The sequence below is a fragment of the Oryctolagus cuniculus genome, chromosome 13, assembly GCF_051225735.1.
Source record: "Oryctolagus cuniculus isolate XC-2025 breed Fujian yellow rabbit chromosome 13, ASM5122573v1, whole genome shotgun sequence".
NCBI classification, from domain to species: domain Eukaryota; kingdom Metazoa; phylum Chordata; class Mammalia; order Lagomorpha; family Leporidae; genus Oryctolagus; species Oryctolagus cuniculus.
Window position 1 is genome coordinate 109,168,585 of NC_142879.1, and position 27,107 is coordinate 109,195,691.

At 48.0% G+C, this 27,107-nt stretch overlaps 1 protein-coding gene across 27 annotated transcripts in view; it reads right to left on the bottom strand.

The window, feature by feature from the left end:
• Positions 1 to 27,107, bottom strand: part of CREM (cAMP responsive element modulator) — a 73,446-nt gene that overhangs the window by 21,252 nt on the left and 25,087 nt on the right. For 9 of the 27 annotated variants that reach the window (XM_051833471.3, XM_089312468.1, XM_089312467.1 and 6 more), the window contains 2 exons: positions 4,917 to 5,014; positions 4,635 to 4,777 (listed from right to left, as the gene is read on the bottom strand). The exons of 6 other annotated variants lie outside the window; for them this stretch is intronic. In XM_051833471.3, the coding sequence (XP_051689431.2) occupies positions 4,635 to 4,777; positions 4,917 to 5,014 (241 nt within the window). Of the gene's footprint in view, positions 1 to 2,938; positions 3,044 to 4,634; positions 4,778 to 4,916; positions 5,015 to 7,109; positions 7,257 to 7,392; positions 7,910 to 27,107 lie in introns of those variants that run through there. 12 more of the 27 variants (XM_051833459.3, XM_051833466.3, XM_051833465.3 and 9 more) reach the window with 5 other exon arrangements.

Consider the following 27,107-nt stretch of genomic DNA (forward strand, 5'->3'; position numbering starts at 1 on the left):
GTACCAGGAAATGCAGACCCACCACTTACCTTCAGTACAGATCCCGAAGATGAGAGACCACTCTACTGAGATTCCCAGTAAAATGCAGTGGGAGCAAGCAAACAGACAAGGGACATTTAGAGAGGGAAAAAAATGTGTAGCCTGAGTGACAGTCCTCAAGCGGTAAGGGAAGAGTGGAGGATAAATAAATAATAAACAAACAAACTTTTGTTTTAGGAGACATTGGATACATTAGGAAACCTCGAACATCCAGTCTCCTTAGTCGCTTCTCCCGCGCTTTTCTGAACTCCCTAACTGAGCGGGTGTGCACATGGCTCCCGCAGCAGTAACACTTGTATCTGGGACTGCTGTGTGCCGCGGCAGGGCGGCTTCTCTCTGGCCAGAACCGGTGAGCCGCTGTGCTGCGGGTGCAGCTGCAGGGATGAATGCCCGCCCATTCCCAGCTAATGCCAAGCCCTGGTCTATTTTTCCTACCCTGGTCCACTTTTCCCTTTCAGTTTTTGAGACAAGAAGTACGTTGAAAAAAGAAGGCCAACTTCCGTCAAATATCTGTCGACCATTAGAATCATAAGTGGGTGGGCTGGCGTGGTGGGGCAGCTGGTTAAGTGCCACCCACAATGCCTGCAGCCCACGGGGGCACCAGTTCAAGCCCCAGCGGCTCCACTCTGATCCAGCTCCTTGCCAACGCGCCTGGGAGGGCAGCAGAGGAAGGCCAGAGTGCTCAAGTCCCTGCCACCCATGTGGGAGACCCACATGGAATTCCAGGCTCCCGGCTGTGGCCTGGCCCAGCCCTAGCTGTTGTGGTCATCTGGGCAGTGAACGGGCGGATGTAAGATCTCTCTCTTCCTGTATCTCCCTCCCTTTGTAACTTTGCCTTTCACATAAATAAATAAATCTTTAAAATAAATAAGTAAATAAATAAAGATATTTATGGGGAAAACCTGAGTACACTTAACTTTTATTTTATTCAACTTTTTGTTTGCTTTTAACACCAGCTAAACTCATTTTACCAAATTAAAAATAAGTAATAAAATACATTTGAAAAGGGCGACAAAAGCTAAGGCTGAAGGGAAGACACCCATGCATAAAAGTTGAAAAAATAAACCTAAACAATTTTTTATAAAAAAATTATAAAAATGTCTCCAACAAACCCACAAAAATATACAGAAGTTTTAGTATAAAACAAGCTCCTGGATTCTGACAAGGAAAGGATACCACACTTTTTTCTGTTTCTAGAGGTGTAGCTAGTAAAACCTGGTATTATTCCTAATAAGAAACAGGACTGATAGGATGGCTCTTGCATGTAAGTAAATGCACCTTTAAGCTCCAATTACAGTACATTCTTCCAACAAATCCACATGTTAGTAACCACTTTTTGCATGAAACAAATACATAAACAAATACACCAAATCCTGAAAAATGCATTTTTAACAGAGGCACTGTTGCTTTAGATGAATGGCCACTTTTACCTGCACACTGGGTACACAGAACCACCACGATTTCTCACTGCAACAGTTTCCAGGATCATACTCCACTGGCCCAAACGGCGAATCCTAAGTCAGAGAGTCCTGGACCGCCAGGTCCCAAAGAGAGGAATGTCTGGTTTCTAAGCGAGCAGTTCGCCAGCTCTCAGCCGGAACACCTGCCTCTCTTCCCCCAGCCACCGGGCCCCCTCAGCGGGAGGGGGAGAGGCTGGGCCCAGCTGGGTGAGCGGGTACGAGACGGCCACACTCACCTTACACTTCTCCTTTCCTGGCTTCTCCCCTACGTTCCCCTTCTCTCCTTCTGTCTTCACGCCAACCTCACAGCTTGGCAGCTCAGTATTCCTCGCCTTTCCAAGACAGAAACGTGACTTTGGAAAATAAACCTCTTTGCTCTGATCACCGATCTAGCAAACGGCAGGAACGGGGTGCCCTCCCCACGCTGTCTCCGGCTTCGCCATTCTCTGAACCTCCTACGTTTTCACGATTACTTGAGACTTTACGCATCCATGTCCCGATCCCGGGATCATCCTCTCTGGGAACTCCTAAGCGGCACTAGGGAGCGTCAAGGAAGTGAGACGACACATCTGCGATGGCCCCTCAAGCCTAAGAAGTCTTCGCACGATTTCAGCAGGAATTTGCACCTCTACCGGTCATGCCACCGTCGAGAATGGGCGTCTCCTACTTGAACAGCCGCTGCAGTAACTGAAGGAAACTTCTCCAAGGCAGAGCTGGGGTGGTCAGGAGAGCCTGCCCACCTGTGTCCCTGGGGTCCTAGAGGCTGGGCACTCGGCATCCAGCAGCCAGCGGACCCAGATCCGCAGTTCCGGCATCTTACCACATATGCCCCGTGGGCCAGACCAAAGCACATGACCAGACCAGACAGAAAGAAGTCGCAGGGAAACCCTCAAGGTCGAATTCTTACAGACAGTAGAGAGAATTCTTTGTCTGATTTTGGACACGTCCACTCAAGAGTCCAGAAGAGGTGGGGAATAGATTATACCACTTATAGCAGGTGTCCGGGTAGGAGCTAGCCAGAACTACAAAGGAGAGTGAGTGCAATCATCTGATACTGCCAATCTACCTCCACTACGAGAAAAGCCTAAAAAAACTCCAAAAAGTTAATGACCATATAAGGCCTTCCCACACATGAAACATCATAACTCATTTTAACAGCCATATCTTACATTACGACTTGAGGTTTTTTCTTAGATATTACTACTTTTTGAAGGGAAGCATATCTACAATCCTAACACCATATTGACACACACAGTACTGAATACTGCACGTACTCAGAACCTAAGTAGCTTTTTTCTTGTCCTTTTTCTTTCTAGCTAGCTCTCGTTTTTACTATGTTTATGTGTCAAACGTTCTTAATCTGGAAAAAAGAAAAACTAGTGCTCTAATTAGAGCAAAAAGCACAGGATTCATAGTCCAGTAAGATGCACACCACTAAATGTGAATTTATCTGTTTATTTACAGCTTTCAGTGCGTAAAATTTCAAATAAAATTATCTATCCAACTGCGAGAGCTTGCGACTGTTCCATTCTCTGCAAGAAAACCTGGAGCACAAGTGAACAGCAGAGAGCAGTGAAACAATTCATTACACACGATGCAGACACAAAGGTATCGTTGGGGTTCAAGTATAATGTCAGTAACTGGGCAACAGAGCCAACAAGAGGGAAATACAGACACGTATGTTGGCATGCATCATAAAGACAACAAACAACAGTACGTTTTACCTTTACGAGAAATGGATATAAACATAATTAGGAAAATCCTCCCTTGATTATGTACCCCAAATTTTCTTCTATATTCAAGCAATAGATATTTTACTTTTCAAAAGAATATGACAGCTGTAAGTACAAATCTTTCAATTTGTTAACATGTACTTTGCATTTACTGATACACGGTTTAGGTACTAACAACCTATTTCAAAATGGAACAATATAATACCATAAGCTGAGCTGTGTGTATGTCACCAGGGAGGACTGAGAACTAGCACTGTGTCAGGAATGCAGCGTGTGTGTCACAGGGAGGACTGAGAACTAGCACTGTCACAGGAATGCAGCGTGTGTGTCACCAGGGAGGACTGAGAACTAGCACTGGGTCACAGGAATGCAGCATATGTGTCACCAGAGAGGACTGAGAGCCAGCACTGTGTCAGGAATGCAGCGTGTGTGTCACCAGGGAGGACTGAGAGCCAGCACTGTGTCACAGGAATGCAGCGTGTGTGTTACCAGAGAGGACTGAGAGCCAGCACTGTGTCACAGGAATTCAGCGTGTGTGTCACCAGGGAGCACTGAGTGCTAGCACTGTGTCACAGGAATGCAGCGTGTGTGTCACCAGGGAGCACTGAGTGCTAGCACTGTGTCACAAGAATGCACCATGTGTGTCACCAGGGAGCACTGAGTGCTAGCACTGTGTCACAGGAATGCAGCATGTGTGTCACCAGGGAGGACTGAGAGCAGCACTGTGTCACAGGAATGCAGCGTGTATGTGACCAGGGAGGACTGAGAGCAGCACTGTGTCAGGAATGCAGTGTGTATGTGACCAGGGAGGACTGAGAGCAGCACTGTGTCAGGAATGCAGCGTGTGTGTCACCAGGGAGGACTGAGAGCAGCACTGTGTCAGGAATGCAGTGTGTATGTGACCAGGGAGGACTGAGAGCCAGCACTGTGTCACAGGAATGCAGCGTGTGTGTCACCAGGGAGGACAGAGAGCCAGCACTGTGTCAGGAATGCAGCGTGTGTGTCACCAGAGAGCACTGAGAGCCAGCACTGTGTCAGGAATGTAGCGTGTGTGTCACCAGAGAGGACTGAGAGCAGCACTGTGTCAGGAATGCAGCATGTGTGTCACCAGGGAGGACTGAGAGCAAATGTGTCACAAGAATGCAGCATGTGTGTCACCAGGGAGGACTGAGAGCAGCACTGTGTCAGGAATGCAGTGTGCATGTCACAGGGAGGACTGAGAACCAGTACTGTGTCAGGAATGCAGCGTGTGTGTCACCAGAGAGGACTGAGAGCAGCACTGTGTCAGGAATGCAGCATGTGTGTCACAGGGAGCACTGAGAGCCAACTGTGTCAGGAATGCAGCGTGCCTGTCACGGGGAGGACTGAGAGCAGCACTGTCAGAGGAACTCAGCATACATACTGTATTGCCCCGTGCTAGTCTGATATATGCTAGTCGGCACTGCCATGGTAGCGATGGTAGGCGGTGTTCCTTCTCTCTCGGACTTTTCTTCTTCAATCGTGGGAATAGCAGGCACATCAGAGGAAAGTTCATTCAGGATTTTTCTAAAACACAGTGTAACGACACAGTAAGTAGATGCACGAAGGAGACGCACTACATCTATCAAGGAAGGATGTTCTGGCGTATGATTATTCTACCATTTTGGAAGAAGTAGGATTACGGCAGGAAATGGAGGTCACTCACCTATAAGAGGGTCTTCGTGAAAGAATTTCTCTACGTTTATGAGAATCAATTATGCCTTCTGATTCTGCAGACTCATCTGTCTCTGCAATTGTTGCTACCTATAATATAAGAGTTTCTGAAATGCATCATAAAAAATGTGTGATTTTCTCCCTCATTCAAAGAACGGTGCTTAGGGATCTCTGTGTGGGGCACAGAGCGGAAGAACACGGTGAGCCCACGCTGACAAGGTTCACGCGCGCTAGGGAGGGCCGCACGGACAGACGCCGTAGCTGTGAACTGAGCTGTGGCACGCAGTGGCAGGGATGACGGCTCCTCAGGAACGCACGGGGAAGATGGTCCCTGCATCAAGGGAGCTTCGCAGGGACGCACAGAGACATGCGCTCCTTGCAGTCCAGCAGGAAGTGAGCCAGCCAGCGACAGGGCAGAAGAGCACGCCCCAGTCTCTCCGCTCTCCTCACAGTACCACCACTGACTTCAGCCGGGTCTTCAAATTAGGGATTAGGCCCCCAAAGCATTTAAGGAGATAGGTTAGGGTGTACAGTACAAGAAGTAGGTGAGGTGAGGCTTGATGGAGTCTCTCCTTCAAGAAGGTAAGGGTCTGACTTCCTCTCTCAAGTCAAGTACCAATGTCACACTCTGACCATCTTGGAAATCAGAAGACCACAGGCATGAACCTCCATAGCCCATGACTGCCATCAGCACATCTGGTCTACCTTAGTGCAGCTTACTCGGAGGGCCCAGGGTAGCTGAATTCAGAAAACTCACTTTTCTCAGTATTACAATTATGTGGGAATGTGATTTGGGAAAATCAGAAGAATTATCAACAGTGCAAGCAAGAATATAAACTTCCCTAAAGCTCCTGGCTGTATACCCATGCCTCTCTTGTGACGCACACTCCACACATAAACACGTGGAAGCCAACGAGCAGAGCTTACCGAAGACAAGCCTTGCTGCGTTAGACAACACGATCACCACTAAACACTGAACTCCGTACACTGGACTCGCCACACGCGTCACAATTGGAACCGCTGCACGAGGCAGGCTACTCTACCCATTTTAGAAAGGCGAACCCAGAGGCTCAACAGTTACGAACACCGAGACGAGATTCACTAATGCTGATTTCTGCAAAGGCAATCAGATTATTCAAATAACAATTTTTATTAAAATCTACTAAATATACTTTCTCCCAAATACTTTCTTCCAAAAAACCACCCAGCTTCAAACTAAACAGAGAGAGATAGACATCAGCGTCCCAGTGAAAGTCGTAATACAAAAAAAGCAGGTTAGGAAGACTTGTTTTCTAATTTTAGTCCCGAGGAGACTCAGAATTAATGGTCAGCACAGAAACCAAGAATGACGAGAATCACTCCTAGACTTCTGAGTGACACGGCGAGCTCTGAGCGCCCACGGACGGCCCGTCCCTCGTCTGTCCTGTGACGGGCGGTCCTCTAACACACAGGGCAGGGGCAGGAGGAGTGCGTGCACCTGCAGTCCCCTCACACATGGGTTTTTTGGTCACCACTTCAGTTCAAATGGTCAGAGCAATAAACTGACCCCCAAAAAAGGAACCAAAATAAGTTTAGTCAACAAGAAAAAATATGTTAAATACACATGCTTAATAACTTACATCTATTGATGAAAAAAAATGTTGTGCTGTGAAGTCCTCAGGGTTTAGGCCACCCTTGGAATAACCAGTAATAAAACAGCTATGAGTTGCAAGCACAACACTAAGTCCACAAAACCCAGGCTTTCCTCTGATGAACCTAACACTCAGTGACAGGCACGGGCCAGGACGTGCTAGGAGTCACACACACTGCACTTCAACCGGTCGTGCAAACACCATCAAGACCTGACGTTTGCCAGACACCTTCTCCAAAGAACCTGCATGCGTTTCTGGGAGCCCCCGCAGAGCTCTGCACACAGCACTCCCGAGGCAGCAAGACCTGCCCACAGGCAGTGACTCCGGGGTGCACTCGGGGCTGACGACCAACTGCAGCTCCTCCTACATCGAGCCCAGCCATCTAGCAGGACACGTGACACTTCACGCCCGAAAAGAAATCCGCCACATTGCTAATTCAGAAACTTGAGAGTGAAAGCTCACGGTGAAAAATAAGGACCCACGCGTTGACAAAGGAGAAAGGAGGCGGCGGCGGCTCTCGACGCCGCCGGCTAGCACGTGGGCAGGACGCTGACCTGGACGGTGTGTATCTGTGGTGAGTGAGGAGCCGGTGCCTGTGGGGTCGGAATTACTCCCTGGACATGCACAGTCTGGCCCGAAGGTAACTGCACTAGAGTTACGGCCGGAGAGCCTCTTCCGGTGCCTGATCCAGCTACAGAAACCTGCAAGAGTGATCATCGCGGAGGGTTAGAGCTGGGCCTTGTCTGCGGCTTCCTTTCCGAGAAACACGCCTCACTACTGCACCGGCCTCTCGCTGCTCTTCCTGCTTCTGGACGCGGCGACCCAGCGGGGACTTACCATCAGGAGGTGGCTACTGTCCTGGAACAGGCATTCTCTGAGGTAACAGATGTTAAAGAACCCATGCTCCTCGCTTTCGGTGCCCGTGCGTCAGTGGCTAAGAATGTTCCGAGCGCAGAGTTCTAAAGCAGTTAAACTACCTCACTACGACCTCGTGACTGCCAGCAGTGACGGCACAGCTCGTCTAGGCCAAGGCACAGCTACCCTCTCTCACTTCAGAGAAACGGGGGCTGGAACTAAGAACCAGTGGATTATCTTGCAATAAACGTAATGTTCCACACATGCCGTTCTAGCATTACGCTCGGTACCAGTGTACAGTAAGCATAGCAATTTTTATGCCCCCATAATCACAAAAAAGGCACAGGCCAAAGAAATCCAAGCCCTCCACGTCCTCTGTGTCTCCGGCCCAGAGGAAGCTCCTGTCTGGGAGCCGAGGTGGTCCCCGACTCGCTCCCCTCCAGGGCAGCATGCAGAGAGCCCAGAAGCGCGGCCCGGCTGGCACAGAGGAGCGAGTCAGTTCCCAGCTCCTCGGTGCCTTCCAGCGAGGTCTAGCCCTACCAGCCCCATGCCAGGAATGCCTCCCCTTAGTCACCAAGCCTGCCACACCTTCTAAGTGCTAGACAACGCTGCCCTGTGGGCTTGTGTCATTTTAGGAACTTTGCTCAATGTCACTAAGATTGCTATTCATTACGACTTACTCAAAGCAGTCGAAGACCAGTTCTGAAAGCCAGTTTCTATTCTGAGCGGCAGGAGAACCACACAATCCAACAGTTAGGAACGCTTGTGTGTGTGACCTCACGTGGAGGAACACCAGTGATTTCCAATCTACCTATACCAATACTTTGAGACAGAATTATCCAAAAGCTGAGTTAGGAAAACTATAGGCTGATTTACATCATCTTTCCCAGGCAATCCAAAAATTAAAAATCTTCTATCCATGCAAGAGGACCGTGTGGCCATCACGCTAGGCACACTAGGGCAGAATCAGTGAAGCTGACCCTAAGAAACAGCGGCTCACCAACAGCTATAGAACCAACTGCTCCACTTCCAGGCCAGGGATGGCACAGCAGCACGGAGCAGAGACCGCAGCGTGGGCCTGAGCCGCAGGCAAGGACTTGTGCACAGAATCAGAGCTTGAGCCAGCTGGATCTGAGCCAAAACTACGTCAGGGGGAAACCGCAGCACAGATAACCAATGTGCAGCCCAACGCACAAGCTCAGCTCACCCGCCGCTCTAACTGTCCCCCTCGGATCACAAGGGGACAGGAAAGGATCGTCCCATACAGAACCAGCAGGTTTAACAACCAAAATACTACAATTAAAAAGAATGGACCCGGGCTGGTGCTGTGGCGCAGCAGGTTACACACACGCCTGCGAAAGCAGCAGAAGATGGCCCAAGTGCTCGGGCCCCTGCACCCACGTGGGAGACTAGAAGAAGCTCCTGGCTCCTGGCTTCGGATCAGCCCAACTCCTGGCCATCTGGGGAGTGAACCAGTGGATGGGAGACCTGTCTCTGTCTCTCCCTCTCTCTGTCTATAACTCCGCCTCTCAAGTAAATAAATAAATCTTTAAAAAAAAAAAATTGTACCTATTCTACAAATGTTCCCAGCACAAAAGGCAACTTTGAATTTCACAAAGGCACTCAGCCCTAGGCTGACAAATTACCAAAAGATCTCTCTCCATGCGACTGATCCTCACACGTTGTCGTCTCAGGACACCTTAAAGCCCTTTAAAACATTACTGAAGACAGTGCTTAGATGGTTTCCATCAAGTACAGATACACATTTAATAACCAGATCTTGGGAAGAGAAGTGTAGCTTCTGCTGGTTTCTGGTATAAATACGTAGTTCTTCAAAAAGTTCGTGGAAAATAAGTATTGAAAAAATCACACAGTAATTTCAAATTTTTTGCACCAAAGTAAACATATTTTAGCTCGTTTTTCCACAAGCCTTTGTAAGCACCGACGTCCTCCTCCTATGGCTGATCTGAAGCTTCCGGACACACCGTTGGGAAAACACCGATACAGCTGCCTCTCCTAAGTTAGCAGGAGCAGCCTCGGCACCTCACTGGCCCTCCCTACTGATATCCACCATACTAGAAATTAAAACCGGACAACTTTCAAATACTTGGTTATTACTTAGAAATAATACTATTCAGGGCCAGCGTTGCGGCACAGCAGGTAAAGCTGCCACGCGCAACACCAACATTCCATAAGGGCGCTGGTTAACGTCCTGCCTGCTCCACTTACAATCCTGCCCTCTGCTAATGGCCTGGGAAAGCAGCAGAAGATGGCCACAGTGCTTGGAACACTGCCACCCACATGGGAGACCTGGAAGAAGCTCCCAGCTTCGACCTGGCCCAACACTGGCCATTGTAGCCACCTGGGAAGTGAACCAGCAGATGGAAGATTTATCTGTCTTTTTTTTTTTATTATTATTTTTTATTTTTTGACAGGCAGAGTGGACAGTGAGAGAGAGAGACAGAGAGAGAAAGGTCTTCCTTTGCCGTTGGATCACCCTCCAATGGCCACCGCTGCAGCCGGCGCACCGCGCTGATCCGATGGCAGGAGCCAGGATCCAGGTGCTTTTCCTGGTCTCCCATGGGGTGCAGGGCCCAAGCACCTGGGCCATCCTCCACTGCACTCCCTGGCCACAACAGAGAGCTGGCCTGGAAGAGGGGCAACCGGGACAGAATCCGGCGCCCCAACCGGGACTAGAACCCGGTGTGCCGGCGCCGCAAGGTGGAGGATTAGCCTATTGAGCCACGGCGCCGGCTTAGATTTATCTGTCTATGCCTCTCTCTCTATAATTCCGACTTTCAAAATAAATAAACCTTTTAAGAAATAATGCTCATAAGTCCATTATATATGTAAAAAACACTTTATGAAAAAATGTTTTCCAAAACAAAAAATATTTAATGAGAAAAGTGGCACTATTTTACATTCTTTTTTAAAGATTTATTTGTTTATTAGAACAGGGAAGAGTATAATGGCTTTTTCAAAAACACATGGATATTCTTCTTGGTACTTAATTGTTTGCAAGGCAGAGAGAGGGAGACAGAATATTAGAATATGAATGGATCTCTCGCATCCATCTGCTAGTTCACTTTCCAAATGCCCATAAGAGCTGGGACTGGGCCAGCTCAGGACATGGGAACTCAATCCAGGTCTTCTACATGGGTGGCAGGAACCAAAACCTTGAGCCGCCACCTGCTGCCTCCCAAGGTGTGCATTACCAAGGAAACTGGAACCCAGAGCTGGGGCCAGGACCAAACCAAGAACTAAAGATGGGACGCAGGTTTTTATTTTTTTTTTTTTAAAGATTTATTTATTTTATTTGAAAGGCAGAGTTACAGAGAGGCAGAAGCAGAGAGAGAGAGGGAGAGAGGGAGGGGGTAGAGAGGGAGAGAGGGAGAGGGGGAGGGAGCAAGAGAGAGGTCTTCCATCCACTGGTTCACCCCCCAGTTGGCTGCAACAGCCAAAGCTGCACTGATCTGAAGCCAGGAGCCAGGAGCTTCTTCTTGGTCTCCCACACGGGTGCAGGGGCCCAAGGACTTGGAGCATCTTCTACTGCTTTCTCAGGCCACAGCAGAGAGCTGGATCAGAAGTGGAGCAGCCAGGACTCGAAACCAGCGCCCATATGGGATGCCGGCAGTTACCCTACTATGCCACAGCACTGGCCCCATGGACACAGCTATCTTAACCAGCATCCTACTAACTAGGCCAAAACCCAACTCCTCAAGATTTTCATAAGCAAAAATCATAGGGAAATACACCACAGGACACGCTGGGAGCCCGCCTTGGTCCACTGTGTAATAGTGGGATTCAGCAGTGAACAGAAGAAGGGCTCATTTCTTAGAAGAAAAATAAAGCGGCAGCAGCAGTCAGCAGGCGACGGCAGGGGTGGCACGGGGAGGGCAGAGCAGGGCGGAGGCTGCTTGTTGTGGACGGCTGCCTAGAGGGCACGTTTGCTCAGAAGGCCCTCGGGAAGAGGAGTCACAGGAAGAGCTGCAAGCATTTCTATTCCATGCCAATAATCAAGTAGGCAACTGCTCAAAAAGCAACCCAAAGGGGCCAGCGCCATAGCAGAGCAGGCTAAGCCTGCAGTGCCGGTATCCTACATGGGCGCTGGTTCGCGTCCTGGCTGTTCTTCCCATCCAGCTCTCTGCTGTGGCCTGGAAAAGCAGTGGAAGATGGCCCAAGCTCTTGGGCCCTTGCACCCGCGTGGGAGACCTGGCTCCTGGCTCCAAATCGGCCCAGCTCTGGCCATTGTAGCCTTTTAGGGAGTGAACCAGTGGTTGGAAGATCTTTCCTCGCTGTTTTTCCCTCTCTGTCTGTAACTCTACCGCTAAAATAAATAAAATCTTTTAAAACAAAAGCTGAAAAACATGAAATGGTTCATAGTTTTTATACCGCATTTTATGAGGTTTTAGGAGTGTGCGAAGGAACTCTTAGTAGATAGAAGTTACCTTTTCTTCCAAATCCCCTGAAGGGTAGTCCTCTTCTATGGGATGCCTGAAACATAGATTATGCTGATGCCACCACATCCACCAAAAACCCCACGTAGACAGCAGTTAATTGGAAGAAGTATTAAGATGATACAACTGACAGCCTTAATTGGCTTTGCAATTAAAAAAAATACTGCTAATGACACTTGTGACTGGGACAACCTCACAATGTTGCAACTCCGATGTGATCAGCACTAGCAGACCAGCTCCAGCCTGCAGCCAGGTTTCCACTGAAGGATTTATGATGTCACAGTTGAGCTGCCACGTCACAGAGCTACCGGGCCTCCCTCAGTGCAGGTAACAAAGGATGAAAAAATGTGAATTCCCAAGACAGTAGACTGCTCTGTCAACTCTGCTGCCTGAAAAAACCAAGCCTCAGTATCACCTAATTAAATTTCAAGATTTATGATGAAAATCCACTGACAATCTAAGCTGGAAGTTATGTATTAAGACAGGATTCTCAGGGCTGGCACGACGGTGCAGCAGGTTAAGCTGCCCACTGCAAGGCCCAGCATCCCACATGAGCATCAGTGTAAGCCCCAGCTTCTCCACTTCTGATCCAGCAGCCAGTTAATGCGCCTAGAGAAGCAGTAGAAAGAGCCAAGTTCTGAGGCCCCTGCCACCCACGTAGGAGACCCAGATGGGGTTCCAGGCTCCTGACTTTGGCTCGGCCTGGCCATCTGGGGAGTCAAGCAGCAGATGGAAGATTTCTGTATGTGCGTGTGTGTATGTCTGTGTGTCTTCCTCTGTCTCTGCAACCCTGCCCTTCATATAAATAAAACTAAATCTTTAAAAAAATAAATAAATAAGATTCTCAAAGGATTCTGTTTCTTCTTTGGAAAAAACCTTTAAAGATTGTATCAAATATTTTAAGGCTGAAAACAGGAAAATAAGAATACTACAAACTGAACACTTACATAAAGATGAAAAAATCTCATTTTATTGTTTTACATTTGTATTTAGTTGAACTAAATGAAGACAAATACACACTGAAAAATGTAGAACTGGTCCGCATTTTGGTGAGCTCCTTCCTATTTAGTTTAAAAAAAAAAAAATGTGGCTAATAAATTGCAAAATCAACAGTTAGATTTTACTAATAAAATTGTACTTCCAGAACATCAGCGGAACATTTTTGTGAATAACTGAGCTGAAACTATTATTTTTATATCTACTTGCTGTAATTCCATGAAGACATTCATGCAAATCCTCTTCATGGGTCTAGTACATAATTGTCACCTGAAACCTATAATCTGAATAAAACTAGGGCAAGTGGATTACAGTTTCTGGTGTTGTAAATATAAATGGTCAAATTTTATGTCTCTAAAAAATTCACCCACTGAAAGCAAAACAAGTATCACCAATCAAGTACTGTCAATTCTGACAATACTTCCAGGAAGCAGTTAAAGAAAAACTAGGGTCCTTCATCCATCAAGAAATGTTCTTTTCCTTCACCTAATTCTTGGAAGTATCTAGACTTTCCCATTTATTATATTTAAAGCATCATAAAATTTCCTATTTGTAATACTTAGAGCATGATTTCTATATTTTAACCAAAAGGACTGTGTTTCATTGACTATCATATTTTTAAAAGTACAATGAAAATGAATGTCATTTTTATAGAAATCAAAAACCAAGCTCTAGAACTTTCAAAAGTCAATCTTATATTTGGTTTCACTAAGATTCAAACTGACCATAAATTACTAGCCAGATTCTTTTCTAAGTAATAAATGCATACACAAGTTGCAGTGAAATCTTGAGCCAAAAAGGAATTTTATGCAGCAGGCATCCTATAAGGAAAACAATGGAAGTTAAAATTCCTCTTAATGGTAACACAGGTCTTTCTAACAATTAACAGAAAATGTACATGCCAAAAGCCAGAAACCACAGAAGGAATATCTAAAAGCAGCTTGTCCAAAATTTCATGTTAATTTTCATTTCTGACCTAAAACAATTCTTCAAAAAAAATCAGAATATTCTTTTTAAAATGGTTAAATTTCATTTATTGGAAAAGCAGAGAGAGAAAGACAGAGATAGAGAGATCTCTCATCCACTGGTTCACGTGCCAAATGCCTGCAACTGGGGCTCAGTCAAACAGAAGCTGGGAGCCTGAATCTCCATCCAGGTCTCCCAGGCAGGGGTCCAGGTAACTGAGCCACCACCTGGGGAACAGAGCCAGGATTAGAACCCAGGCACTCTGAGATGTAGCTGGTCTACATGGCATTGTAAGCGCTATGCCAGATCCCCGTCCTAGAACAACTCTTTACCAGAATGTCTATGAAACAAACCACAATTTGTTTAAATTATTTTATCATATTTCTCCTACCAATCACTTGGTATGAGTCTAAAGAATACTCACTTAGCACAAACAACCTTGAAAAAACAGAATAATAAATAAAATGTGGTATATACAAGCAATCGAGTACTATTCAGTCAGAAAAGGAAGGGAAATGGTAGGGATTGGGCATTTGCCTACTGGTTAAGACGCCTGGGTCCCCAACACGGTGGTACTGGTATAAGCACCTGGGTCCAAGACCTCTGAGCCCGGCTTCCTGCTAACACAGACCCTCGCAGCAGCAGGTGACGGCGCCAGCACTTGGTTCACTGCCATCCACTGGGAGACCTGGGCTGAGTCGCAACTCCTGGCTTCAGCCTGGCCAGTCCCAGCCATTGCGGGCATTTGGGCAGGGCATCCTCAGAGAGCAGGGCCCTCTCTCTCTCTCTCTATCTCTCTCATATCTGCTGTCTCACTCAAATATGGACACGGAGTTTCAGCTTTGGAGGTGTATTTCATTATTTTACAACACTGCAGATGGACTGAACACTACTCAACAGTATACACTTAAACATGGTTAAGATGGTATATTTTGTCGGGTTTTTGTTTTTCTTTTTACAAAACTATGCTAAAAAGTAACTATGGCCTCAAATTTGGTGGATGTGATAATGAACGCTTGCTTCTCATCAGGAAAAAACTCAACAAACAGACTGCACTGAAACGGCATCATCTAAAAAGATGTAACTCTGAAGCTCTGGACACTCCTGGACTTCTGGCCCCAGAATTACAAGTAAATGAACAGAATGCCAGGAGTTCACGTGGAAATGATTCCTAATTCATCAAAATGGACAAAATGCAAATTTCCTGCCCATGCTGCCACCCTCACTCCTCCTTCCTTTCTCATTCTTTTAACTTTTAAAATAACAGGCTTTCAGTTTATTTTATAATCATAAGCCTAACCCTACATTAATTCAACAAACAGGAAGAAGAAAAAAACACTGTTCCTCAACAGTAGAGACAGGGCTGCACACAATACAAAGAACTCTTTTTCTAAATTTTTTTAATTTTTTTTACAGAGTTAGACAATGAGAGAGAGAGAGACAGAGAAAGGTCTTCCTTCCGTTGGTTCACCCCCAAAATGGCCGGTGTGCTGCGCCAATGTGAAGCCAGGAGCCAGGTGTTTCCTCCTGGTTTCCCATGCGGGTTCAGGGTCCAAGCACTTGGGCCATCCTCCACTGCCTTCCCGGGCCACAGCAGAGAGCTGGACTGGAAGAGGAGCAACCGGGACCAGAACATGATGGCCACATGGGATGCTGGCGCCGCAGGCAGAGGATCAACCAAGTGAGCCATGGCGCCAGCCAATCCTTAAGATTTTTCAGTGCCAGCTCAATAGAGCTCACAATTAATAAAGTCTATGCATTAGGCTCCTAAAGTGACATTCAATCTTATTCATAAAATCTGGAACCTAGGTATAAATTATATTTGAGATTATCTGGGCCAAAATGGTCTGAAGGACCATTAAATGTTGTCAAATCTCTTAAAGAAGTACTTAAATTTAGGAGCATAAAACTTAATTTAAAATAAGCTCAAGACATCCTATTGGGAAAACTTTATTTTTGAAACAGCTATAAATTAGCTTTTATTCCATGTAACCTCTGGAGGCCCATTAAGCATAGTAAGCAGATTTATGTTGCTTTAGAATGGATTCCTAAAACAACGTACTTTTAAGCCAGCATAAGCCACTTCACCTTAAAGCCTCATTAATACTGAAGCGGATTACTGTAACAATAAAAACATGTTCATTGCATATTGACTATGCTTGCATCTCACATAAAACATCTCATTTAATTTAATCTATGAAATTAGTATTGGTAGGCGTTGTGGCGTAGCAGATAGACACTGCCTACGACGTCGGCATCCTCTATGAGTGCCAGTTTGTGTCCTAGCTACTCCACTTCCAATCTAGCTCCCTGCTAAGGCCTAGGAAAAGCAGCAGAAGATGGCCCAAGTGCTTGTGTCCTGCCACCAACATGGGGGAGACACAGATAAAGCTCCTGGCTCCTAGCTTTGGCCTGGCTCAGCCCCACCACTGCAGCCACCAGGGGAGTAACCAGCAGATAGAAGCTCTCACTCTATCTGTGTCCCTTCCTCTCTGTAACTCTGACTTTCAAACAAATGAATATTTACAAAGGAAAGCAAACAATGACCAAATAATTCAGTCTTTTTTAAAGATTTTTATTTATTTATTTGACAGGTAGAGTTACAGACAGTGTGAGAGAGAAGAGGTCTTCCCTCCGTTGGTTCACTCCCCTAAATGGCCACTACGGCCGGTGCTGTGCCGATCCGAAGCCAGGAGCCAGGAGCCTCCTCCCAGTCTCCCATGTGGGTGGAGGGCCCAAGCCCTTGGGCCATCCTCCACTGCTAACCCAAGCCACAGCAAAGAGCTGGACTGAAAGAGGAGCAACATGGACTAGAACCTGGCGCTCATATGGGATGCTGGCGCTGCAGGCGGAGGATTAACCAAGTGAGCCATGGCGCCAGCCCCAAATAATTCAGTCTTAATACTTAAAACCATAAAATTAAGACTACTATGTCTCTGATATGGAAATACTAAATAATACTAAATACTAGATACAGAATATTAAGAACACCTCATACCGCACTACCTTTAAGTAAACAAACCAAACGAAATTCAAACTGAGTATAAATTAGGGCTCCTTTTCCGACACCAAGTACCAATCAAGAAACAAGCCCTTTGAGAAGACAGACAAAAGCTCGGAGCAGGAAGACCTGGGGAACCAACTGTGCCGGCAGGACTCGCTGTGGCATGCACGGCGTACCTGGTAACGGACACACCTCGAGTCGTCTGCTCTGAGGGCCTCCCCCTGCGTGCTGAACACTGCAGGCAGGCTTTCCTCTCCCAGGCTTTTTGGAAAACCACTGGAGTTTTATCTCCAATAGGGCTCAGAAAATTCACATTCTGAAGAGTACTTTGAAGAACTTGTCATAATTATACAGTAACATGAAAATTCCCCAAAGCCTCTGTGTTTTCCACAGGGCTTTATAATCAAAACAGCCTGGTACTTGCACAAAAACAGAGGGATAGACAGTGGAACAGAATAGAAACCCCAGAAATCAATGCAAGCATGTGCAACCAACTTACATTTGACCAAGGAGCTAAAACCATTCCCTGGACCAAGGACAGGCTCTTCAGTAAATGGTGCTGGGAAAACTGGATTTCCACATGCAGAAGTATGAAGCAGGACCCCTACCTTACACCTTACACAGAAATCCATTCAAAGTGGATTGAAGACCTAAACCTATGACCTGATACCATCAAATTATTAGAGAACACTGGGGAAACTCTGCAAGACATTGACACAGGAAAAGAGTTCTTGGAAAAGACCCCAGAGGCACAGGCAACCAAAGCCAAAATTAACAAATGGGATCACATCAAATTGGGAAGCTTCTGTACTGCAAAAGAAACAGTCAGGAAAGTGAAGAGGCAACTGACAGAATGGGAAAAATTGTTTGCAAACCATGCAACTGATAAAGGATTAATAACCACAATATATAAAGAGATCAAGAAACTCAACAACAACAAAGCAAACAACCCAGTTAACAAATGGGCAAAGGACTTAAACAGACATTTTTCAAAAGAGGAAATCCAAATGGCCAACAGACACATGAAAAAACCCTCAGGATCACTAGCCATCAGGGAAATGCAACGCAAAAAAAAAAAAAAAAAATGAGGTTTCACCTCACCACAGTTAGAATGGCTCTCATACAGGAATCAACAAACAACAAATGCTGGCAAGGATGTAGGGAAAAAGGTACCCTAATCCACTGTTGGTGGGAATGTAACTGTTAAAGCCACTATGGAAGACAGTATGGAGATATCTCAGAAATCTGAATATAGTCCTACCATATGACCCAGCCACCCCACTCCTGGGAATTTACCCAAGGGAAATGAAATTGGTAAATAAGAGTTTTCTGTACCCCCATGTTTATTGCAGCTCAATTCACAATAGCTAAGACATGGAATCAACCTAAATGCCCATCAACTGAAGGCTTGATAAAGAAAATATGGGATATGTAACTCTATAGAATACTATAGAGGCCGGCACCGTGGCTCAATAGGCTAATTATCCGCCTTGCAGTGCCGGCACCCCGGGTTCTAGTCCCGGTCGGGGCGCCAGATTCTGTCCCAGTTTCCCCTCTTCCAGGCCAGCCCTCTGCTGTGGCCCGGGAGTGCAGTGGAGGATGGCCCAAGTCCTTGGGCCCTGCACCTGCATGGGAGACCAGGAAAAGCACCTGGCTCCTGGCTTCGGATCAGCGCCATGCGCCAGCCGCAGCACACTGCCACAGCGGCCATTGGAGGGTGAACCAACGGCAAAGGAAGCCCTTTCTCTCTGTCTCTGTCTCTCTCTCTCACTGTCCACTCTGCCTGTCAAAAAAAAAAAAATACTATAGAACAGTAAATATATATATATATACATATATATATATATATATAATCCAGACATTTGCAACAAAATGGATGAATCTAGAAAACATCATACTTAGTGAAATAAGCAGACCCAAAGGGACAAATATCATACGTTCTCCCTGATCTGTGAGAACTAACAGAGCACCTAAAAGTCAATCTGTAGAAGTGAAATTGACACTTTGAAAAGCAGTGACTTGAAATGCCGTTGTCTTGACTGTTAAGGAAAAATTTTCTTATTTGTTTGTTTTTTTCTCTTCCTTCTTTTTTTTAAGATTTTATTTATCTATTTGAAAGGTAGAGTTACAGACAATGAGAGGGAGAGACAGAGAGAAAGGTCTTCCATCTGTTGGTTTACTCCCCAAATGGCCATAATGGCTAGAGCTGCGCCAATCCAAAGCCAGGAACCAGGTGCTTCCTCCTTTCTCCCACCCGGGTGCAGGGGCCCAAGGACTTGAGCCATCCTCCACTGCCTTCCCAGCCATAGCAGAGAGCTAGATGGGAAGAAGAGCAGCAGGGACTAGAACCGGTGCCTATATGGGATACTGGCGCTGCAGGCAGAGGATTAACCCACTGTGCCACCACACCGGCCCCATCTCTTCCTTCTTAATACCATTGGTTGAACTCTTTACTTAACACAGAATTAATCGTATGTGTATCAAGTCAAGTGAAAATATATCCCAGTAAAAAATAAGAGTGGGAATAAGAGAGGGAGGAGCTATATAGTTCTGCATACATTACTATGGTCATACTTCTAAGGGTACAGCTAAAAACTTGCCATGTACTCCAAATCCCATTAATCTGGGTGGTAGTAATGCCATCCTAAGTGTTAAAGTGATCATATTAAGTATTAAATTGATGATACAGATAAGATTAAGTGTTAAGGGGATCACATAAATAAGGCCAAGAGTCTGGTAATAACAATACATAGAATTGCACTTGATCTTAGCCAAAAGGTCGAGAAGTGATCACAATACATAGAATTAAAAAGGAGAGAATGTTCCAACATGGGAAGCAACCCACATAGCAAACTCATAGAATGAAAATCATTATAAATAGCACTCTGGCCTCAGAATCAGCCCTTAAGGCATTCTGGTCTGGCTGAAAAGCCTATCGGAGCATTTCAGGCATGGAAAGCCAAGACAATGTGGCAAAAAAAAAAAAAAATGTCCTACATGAAGCATCTTGGTGGGTGAGGCTGCAGTAGAAATAAGGGGCCATCAAAGAAGTATGCACTTTTCTCTGAATGGAGGACAGAACTTGCAGTTTGTTTATGGCCGTGCCTAATACTGACGGAGACTGTGGACTCAAAAGGCTTCCATAGCCTTGGCAGCTCATGTCAAGAGCCTCAGGTGATCACTGACATCATACCTAAGATTGTTAATTGTTAAATTAACAACAGGAGTCACTGTGCACTTACTCCCCATGTAGGACCTCTGTCCTCAATGAGTTGAACTATGAGAATTAACTGTAAAACTTGTTCTCAAACAGTTTTTACATTTTGTGTATATGTGTACAAATTGTTGAAATCATTAATTAGTACAGAGTTGGTCTTCTGTGAATAAAGTCAATTGAAACGAATCTTAATAGGGAATGGAAGAGGGAGGAAGAGTGGGGTGGGAGTAGTTGTGGGAGGGCGGTATGATGGGAAGAATCTCTATATTTCTAAAGTTGTACTTAGGAAATTTGTACTCATTAAATAAAAGGTTTCTTTGGAAAAAAATAAATAAATAACTCAACATGATTCACACCACATTCAATGGACAGATATGTTGCCCACCTATTATCAATGCAAATGGGCCAGTGATGTAAGTGGGCTAATCCTCCTCCTGTGACACCAGTGTCCCACATGGGCACAGTTCACCTATTAGCAATACAAATGTTGCTGGGCCAGTGCTGTGGTATGACAGGCTAATCCTCCTCCTGTGGCACCGGTATCCCACATGGGTGTGATTTGTGTCCGGCTGCTCCTCTTCCAATCCAGCTCTCTGCTTATGGCTTGGAAAAGTAGTAGAGATGGCCCAAGTGCTTGGGCTCCTGTACCCACGTGGGAGACCTGGAAGAAGCTCCTGGCTCCTCACTTCGCATTGGCCCAGCTCTGGCCAATGCGTCCATTTGGGGAGTGAACCAGTGGATGGGAGACCTCTCTTTCTCTCTCTCTCTTTCTCTCCATCTTTCAGATAAATAAACAAAATATTAAAAAAAAAGTGTGTGTGTGTGTGTGTGTGTGTGTGGTTCAGTTTTTGATAATCATCTACATCCTTTCTGGTCCTCCTGAGGACCAAGAAGATGGAGTTTGGGCAGAGCTAGAGAATGAGAACAGCCATGCCAAGTTTCCACTGGATCAAGAAATTTACAGCTTATCCTCCCCCATGCACCGTCTCCAGGTCTCCTACTGCTCGCAAGGCCTGTTCTTTGCAGAATGTGGGCCTCCAGCATGCAAGGGATGAGAAAGGAGATCAGTGAGCACGGCCTCCGAACAGCACTTCCTGGTGGCTCTGACTGCTCCCACCATGCCTCCTGGTTTCCAGAAACACAGTTCCTGGAGGAGGGTGAACCTCACACCAGAACAGATGCTCTTCCGCCAGTGTGCTGACCCTGACGGTCTCCACAGTGTGCCTCCAGTGCTGACTCTGCCGCTCCTACCTTTCCCTTCTCTTTGTGCCCGTCCTGAACGCTGGCCATTTACAGAGGACGCTGGCCACTTACAGAGGATGCTGGCCATTTACAGAGGACGCTGGCCATTTACAGAGGAGAGCTGCTCGGCCTTCAGAGTGGAGGTGTCAGTCTCAAGCCCCCGGGGCTGCTCTGTCAGCAATCCGGCAAAGCCTTCCCAGGGGCCCCGGCTGCATTACCTCACCCCCAGACTTCCAGAGCAGCACGACTAATCCCAGGAGACTCAGCCAGCTGTAAGGCCTCACGTGGCTGTCAGTGCGAAGCACACACTGTGAGATACAGAGCAAATGTGCGTACTCTGCACCACTGCACCAAGGCATCACACCTGCCTTTACGAAGCACGATGACGTATGGTCACGTAAGAAAATCACTGTACTTTGTAAGACTTGCATGCCCAGAAGTAAAGAGAAGCAAAATGGCACGATGCCTGAGACATGCAGAGCTGTTTGAACGACTTCAAAGAAAAAAGTAGATGAGGCAAGTGTTATGAAATCTTGGTGATTATTAAGTCAGTACACACATGAGATCACTGCTCCACTCCCACGCATGTTGGAAACCTTTCACAATGAAAGTTCTCACTTCCTACTACTCATGAAAGAGTATTTCCAGTGGATCTAACTGTAACCATTTCTAAAGTACTTGTCTATACAGCATTTTGGCTTTTTATCACTTTGAAAAGAGTTTCTTCCTGGTTTGGTTACCTAAAATAGATTCTGCAACTTTTTTTTTTTTTTTTTTTTTTTTTTTTTTTTTGACAGGCAGAGTTAGACAGTGAGAGAGAGAGAGACAGAGAGAAAGGTCTTCCTTCCGTTGGTTCACCCCGCAAATGGCTGCTAATGGCTGGTGTGTTGCGGCCGGCGCGCTGTGCCGATCCGAAGCCAGGAGCCAGGTGCTTCTCCTGGTCTCCATGCAGGTGCAGGGCCCAAGGACCTGGGCCATCCACTGCACTCCCGGGCCACAGCAGAGAGCTGGACTGGAACAGGAGCGACCGGGACAGAATCCGGCAGCCCAATCAGGATTAGAACCCGGTGTGCCGGCGCCGCAGGCGGAGGGTTAGCCTAGTGAGCCGTAGCAACGGCCGATTCTGCAATTTATTACCAAGAGTTTTCCAGAGTCAGGTGGAATTTCATCTCATATGTCAACATATACACTTAATAAATAAGATACCAGCTTCAATTAAAAATAAATTAACATAAAAATAATACAGATAAGAATTCCAAGTCACAACACTTAACCCGCAATTATTCTGCCACTCTAGGGTTTGTGAATCACAACTTCTGCTTCTAACTTCTGGACTTCACTTCCCCACAGGAGAGCAAGGCTTCATCTCTCAGCGGGAAGTTAAGAAGAGGGAAGCGCCAGCCTTCCTGGGTGCACTACTGCCTCCCCTCCAGCCCCCAGCAGAACACAGGTCCCCGGGCCAGGAGCAAGCTCCGTCCTCTCAGGTCTTGGCACACAGGATGATTTCACAGCACTCTGGGCTCACAGCAGCTCTGGGCGGGCCAGGGCAGCCAGGACTACTATCAGTGGAAGACACTAGGCACAGGGGAAACCCACGGAATCTTCTGGTCACAGCTCCTTCCTCCCCCTGTCTAATGATTAGTTCACCTTGTAGATGACGTGGGACAGGCAGGTAGGTAGTGTAGGTCTGCTGAGCTGGAAGCTGCTACAAGCCACCAGGTATATTTCTACTCTTCTATCTGTAGGTCAGAAAGCCCTGTTTCCCAGGAAGCCTCTGGGACTTAACTGCGGGGAGGTGGGGGAAAGCAGCAATGAAGTATGGATATTAAGCTCCAGCGGAACTCGTGCAGGGGCCATATGATTCCCAGGGGGCCTCACACCTGTAAAGGCACTGCCCCCACTTCCTCAAAGAGGCCAACAGCTGGGAGGGGCTCTCTCTTTCTCCTGGAACACGGATGGAGGCTGCCCGATGTCTGTCTGCCCTCCTCCACCTCTCCTCTCCGAGCAGTCTTCTGGTCCCCTGCCCACTCACGACAGGTATTTCTCTGTGTTCACCTGCGTATGCGCGCCTGCACTTAGAACGCTTGTCTAGGTGTGAGGCCAAGCCTGGAGTGGACGTGGAGTGAGTCAACCCAGGCCCACATCGCAGAGCCAAGGGAACTGCAGTGCTCCAGATTCCTCCTGATGCAAGACTGAACCTAAACCTAAGGCACCAGGGAGTTTACGACCCTCAGGTTCAAAGAAAATGAGACGAGTGCCAGCAAGAAGAGAGAGAGAGAGGAAGGGAGAGAGGGAGAGGGGGAGGGAGAGGGGGAGAGGGAGGGAGAGAGACAGAGGGAGAGAGAGAGGGAGATGGGGGGGGAGAGACTGACTGAGGGAGAGGGAAAGATCTTCCATTAACTGTTTCACTCCCCCAAAGGCCACACAGCTGGGTCTGGCCAGAAGCCAAGAGCCAACTCCATCTGAGTCTCCCTGATGCGGGTGTCAGGGGCCCAGGCACTTGGGCTATCTTCCACTGCCCTCCCATGTGCATTAACAGGAAGCTGGACTGGAAGTGGAGCAGCCAGGACTCAAGGCAGCACTCTGTTATGGGATGCTGGCATCACAACTAGTGGTTTAACCTGCTGGGCCACAACGCCAGCCCCCAGTTCTCACTCTGTCTCACAAACCCATCTTTCTCTATTATTTCGCAGACAGATCTCTTGAATTTCTGTATTTCTTCTCCTCTTATTTAATCCACAAACTACTAAAATAAAACCCTGTTTCTATCCATTGACTCCAATTCCAAAACCTCACAAATCCAAGGCTTCTTTTCAGACTGCTTGACCTCTTAGCAATTTCCAAGGCTCACAGAGCATGACGCGGGGCCGTCCTTAGACCTGGGCTCCACTGTGCTGGCGACCCAGGCAGAAGCCTGGGAAAGGCGTGCACCAAGTTAGCCAGCCAGGACCCAAAGCGCAAGATTCCACTACAACTTCAGACTGGATTCAAGACCAACATACACATACTTCCCATCCTGCTGTATTCTGTTTTCACAGGCAGAAAAGACTAAAGGGGATGCAGCAAAATGTCGACTGTTAACTCCCCGTTCTTATATTCTTTTTAATAATATTTTATTAACTTTTACGGTAAAAGTGTTTGTCTTCGGGCAGCAGCCACATGGGGCTCTCAGAGACAGCCTCCAGGACAGGGGGTGTGTACCCGCAGCCTGAAGAGGAAAGGAGAGCGCTAGCAAGAGCCAAGACAGGCCTCCCGTTCCCCCTGCCGCGGGGCCCTCTTCCGTGTCCCTTCCAAACACTGCGCACACCTGACCTCCGTGCTGCACAGGACGCTGGGGCCCCTGGTGCTCGCTCGGTGGATGTGGACCTCCAGTCCCACCCCGGCGTGGCTACTAGTATCCTAAACTCGGTGAGAATTCAGGCACAGGACACTCTCTGAAACGTGCACGATCCCCACTCGCCCCCACGACCAGCTCTGCACCGCACCTGCCTGAGCTGTGTGTCTCCCTATGACCAGCTCCACACCGCACCTGCTCAAGCTGTGTGCCTCGCTATGACCAGCTCTGCACCGCACCTGCCTGAGCTGTGTGCCCCGCTTTCCCTCCACCTGCAATGCGCCCCCTACCCTTTCCCTCCACACTCCTACTCAAACGAGACCTCTTGCAAAAGGAACATATTGGCTTTTATTACACACTTTTACAGTACTTCTAATAGCTAGGAACATCAGAGCTCTATCAGTTGGGAGCCAGCAACTCTCCCAAATAATAATTTGATTCCATATTACATGAGGTTTTAGCTTTTCCTTCACACAGCGGTGGTGGGAACGGTAGTGAAAGAGGGGCAGTCCTAAGTATCAGTCATGAGCAAAAAGTGACGAGAACACAAATCTTCAGTGTGAATCAGGAAGAGTGACTGACAACCAGGGAGCTGGGAGATAGAAGGCCAACTGCAAGGAAACAGGATATGCACAGAATTCCACTCAACAGATGGAGCTCCCACACTGCCTGCTCCCACAGATGGAACTCCCACACTGCCTGTGCCCACAGATGGAACTCCCACACTGCCTGTGCCCACAGATGGAGCTCCCACACTGCCTGCTCCCACAGATGGAGCTCCCACACTGCCTGTGCCCACAGATGGAACTCCCACACTGCCTGTGCCCACAGATGGAACTCCCACACTGCCTGCTCCCACAGATGGAACTCCCACACTGCCTGTGCCCACAGATGGAGCTCCCACACTGCCTGCTCCCACAGATGGAGCTCCCACACCGCCTGTGCCCACAGATGGAGCTCCCACACTGCCTGCTCCCACAGATGGAACTCCCACACTGCCTGTGCCCACAGATGGAGCTCCCACACTGCCTGCTCCCACAGATGGAACTCCCACACTGCCTGCGCCCACAGATGGAGCTCCCACACTGCCTGTGCCCACAGATGGAGCTCCCACACTGCCTGTGCCCACAGATGGAGCTCCCACACTGCCTGTGCCCACAGATGGAGCTCCCACACTGCCTGTGCCCACAGATGGAATCCCACACTGCCTGTGCCCACAGATGGAACTCCCACACTGCCTGTGCCCACAGATGGAATCCCACACTGCCTGTGCCCACAGATGGACCTCCCACACTGCCTGTGCCCACAGATGGAATCCCACACTGCCTGTGCCCACAGATGGAACTCCCACACTGCCTGTGCCCACAGATGGAACTCCCACACTGCCTGTGCCCACAGATGGAACTCCCACACTGCCTGTGCCCACAGATGGAATCCCACACTGCCTGTGCCCACAGATGGAACTCCCACACTGCCTGTGCCCACAGATGGAACTCCCACACTGCCTGTGCCCACAGATGGAACTCCCACACTGCCTGCTCCCACAGATGGAATCCCACACTGCCTGTGCCCACAGATGGAATCCCACACTGCCTGTGCCCACAGATGGAATCCCACACTGCCTGTGCCCACAGATGGAGCTCCCACACTGCCTGCTCCCACAGATGGAGCTCCCACACTGCCTGTGCCCACAGATGGAATCCCACACTGCCTGCTCCCACAGATGGAACTCCCACACTGCCTGCGCCCACAGATGGAACTCCCACACAGCCTGTGCCCACAGATGGAACTCCCACACTGCCTGTGCCCACAGATGGAGCTCCCACACTGCCTGCTCCCACAGATGGAGCTCCCACACTGCCTGTGCCCACAGATGGAACTCCCACACTGCCTGTGCCCACAGATGGAACTCCCACACTGCCTGTGCCCACAGATGGAGCTCCCACACTGCCTGCTCCCACAGATGGAGCTCCCACACTGCCTGTGCCCACAGATGGAGCTCCCACACTGCCTGTGCCCACAGATGGACCTCCCACACGGCCTGTGCCCACAGATGGAGCTCCCACACTGCCTGTGCCACAGATGGAACTCCCACACTGCCTGTGCCCACAGATGGAACTCCCACACTGCCTGTGCCCACAGATGGAACTCCCACACTGCCTGCTCCCACAGATGGAGCTCCCACACTGCCTGTGCCCACAGATGGAGCTCCCACACTGCCTGCTCCCACAGATGGAACTCCCACACTGCCTGTGCCCACAGATGGAACTCCCACACTGCCTGCTCCCACAGATGGAACTCCCACACCGCCTGCGCCCACAGATGGAACTCCCACACTGCCTGCTCCCACAGATGGAACTCCCACACTGCCTGGGCCCACAGATGGAACTCCCACACTGCCTGTGCCCACAGATGGAACTCCCACGCTGCCTGTGCCCACAGATGGAACTCCCACACTGCCTGTGCCCACAGATGGAGCTC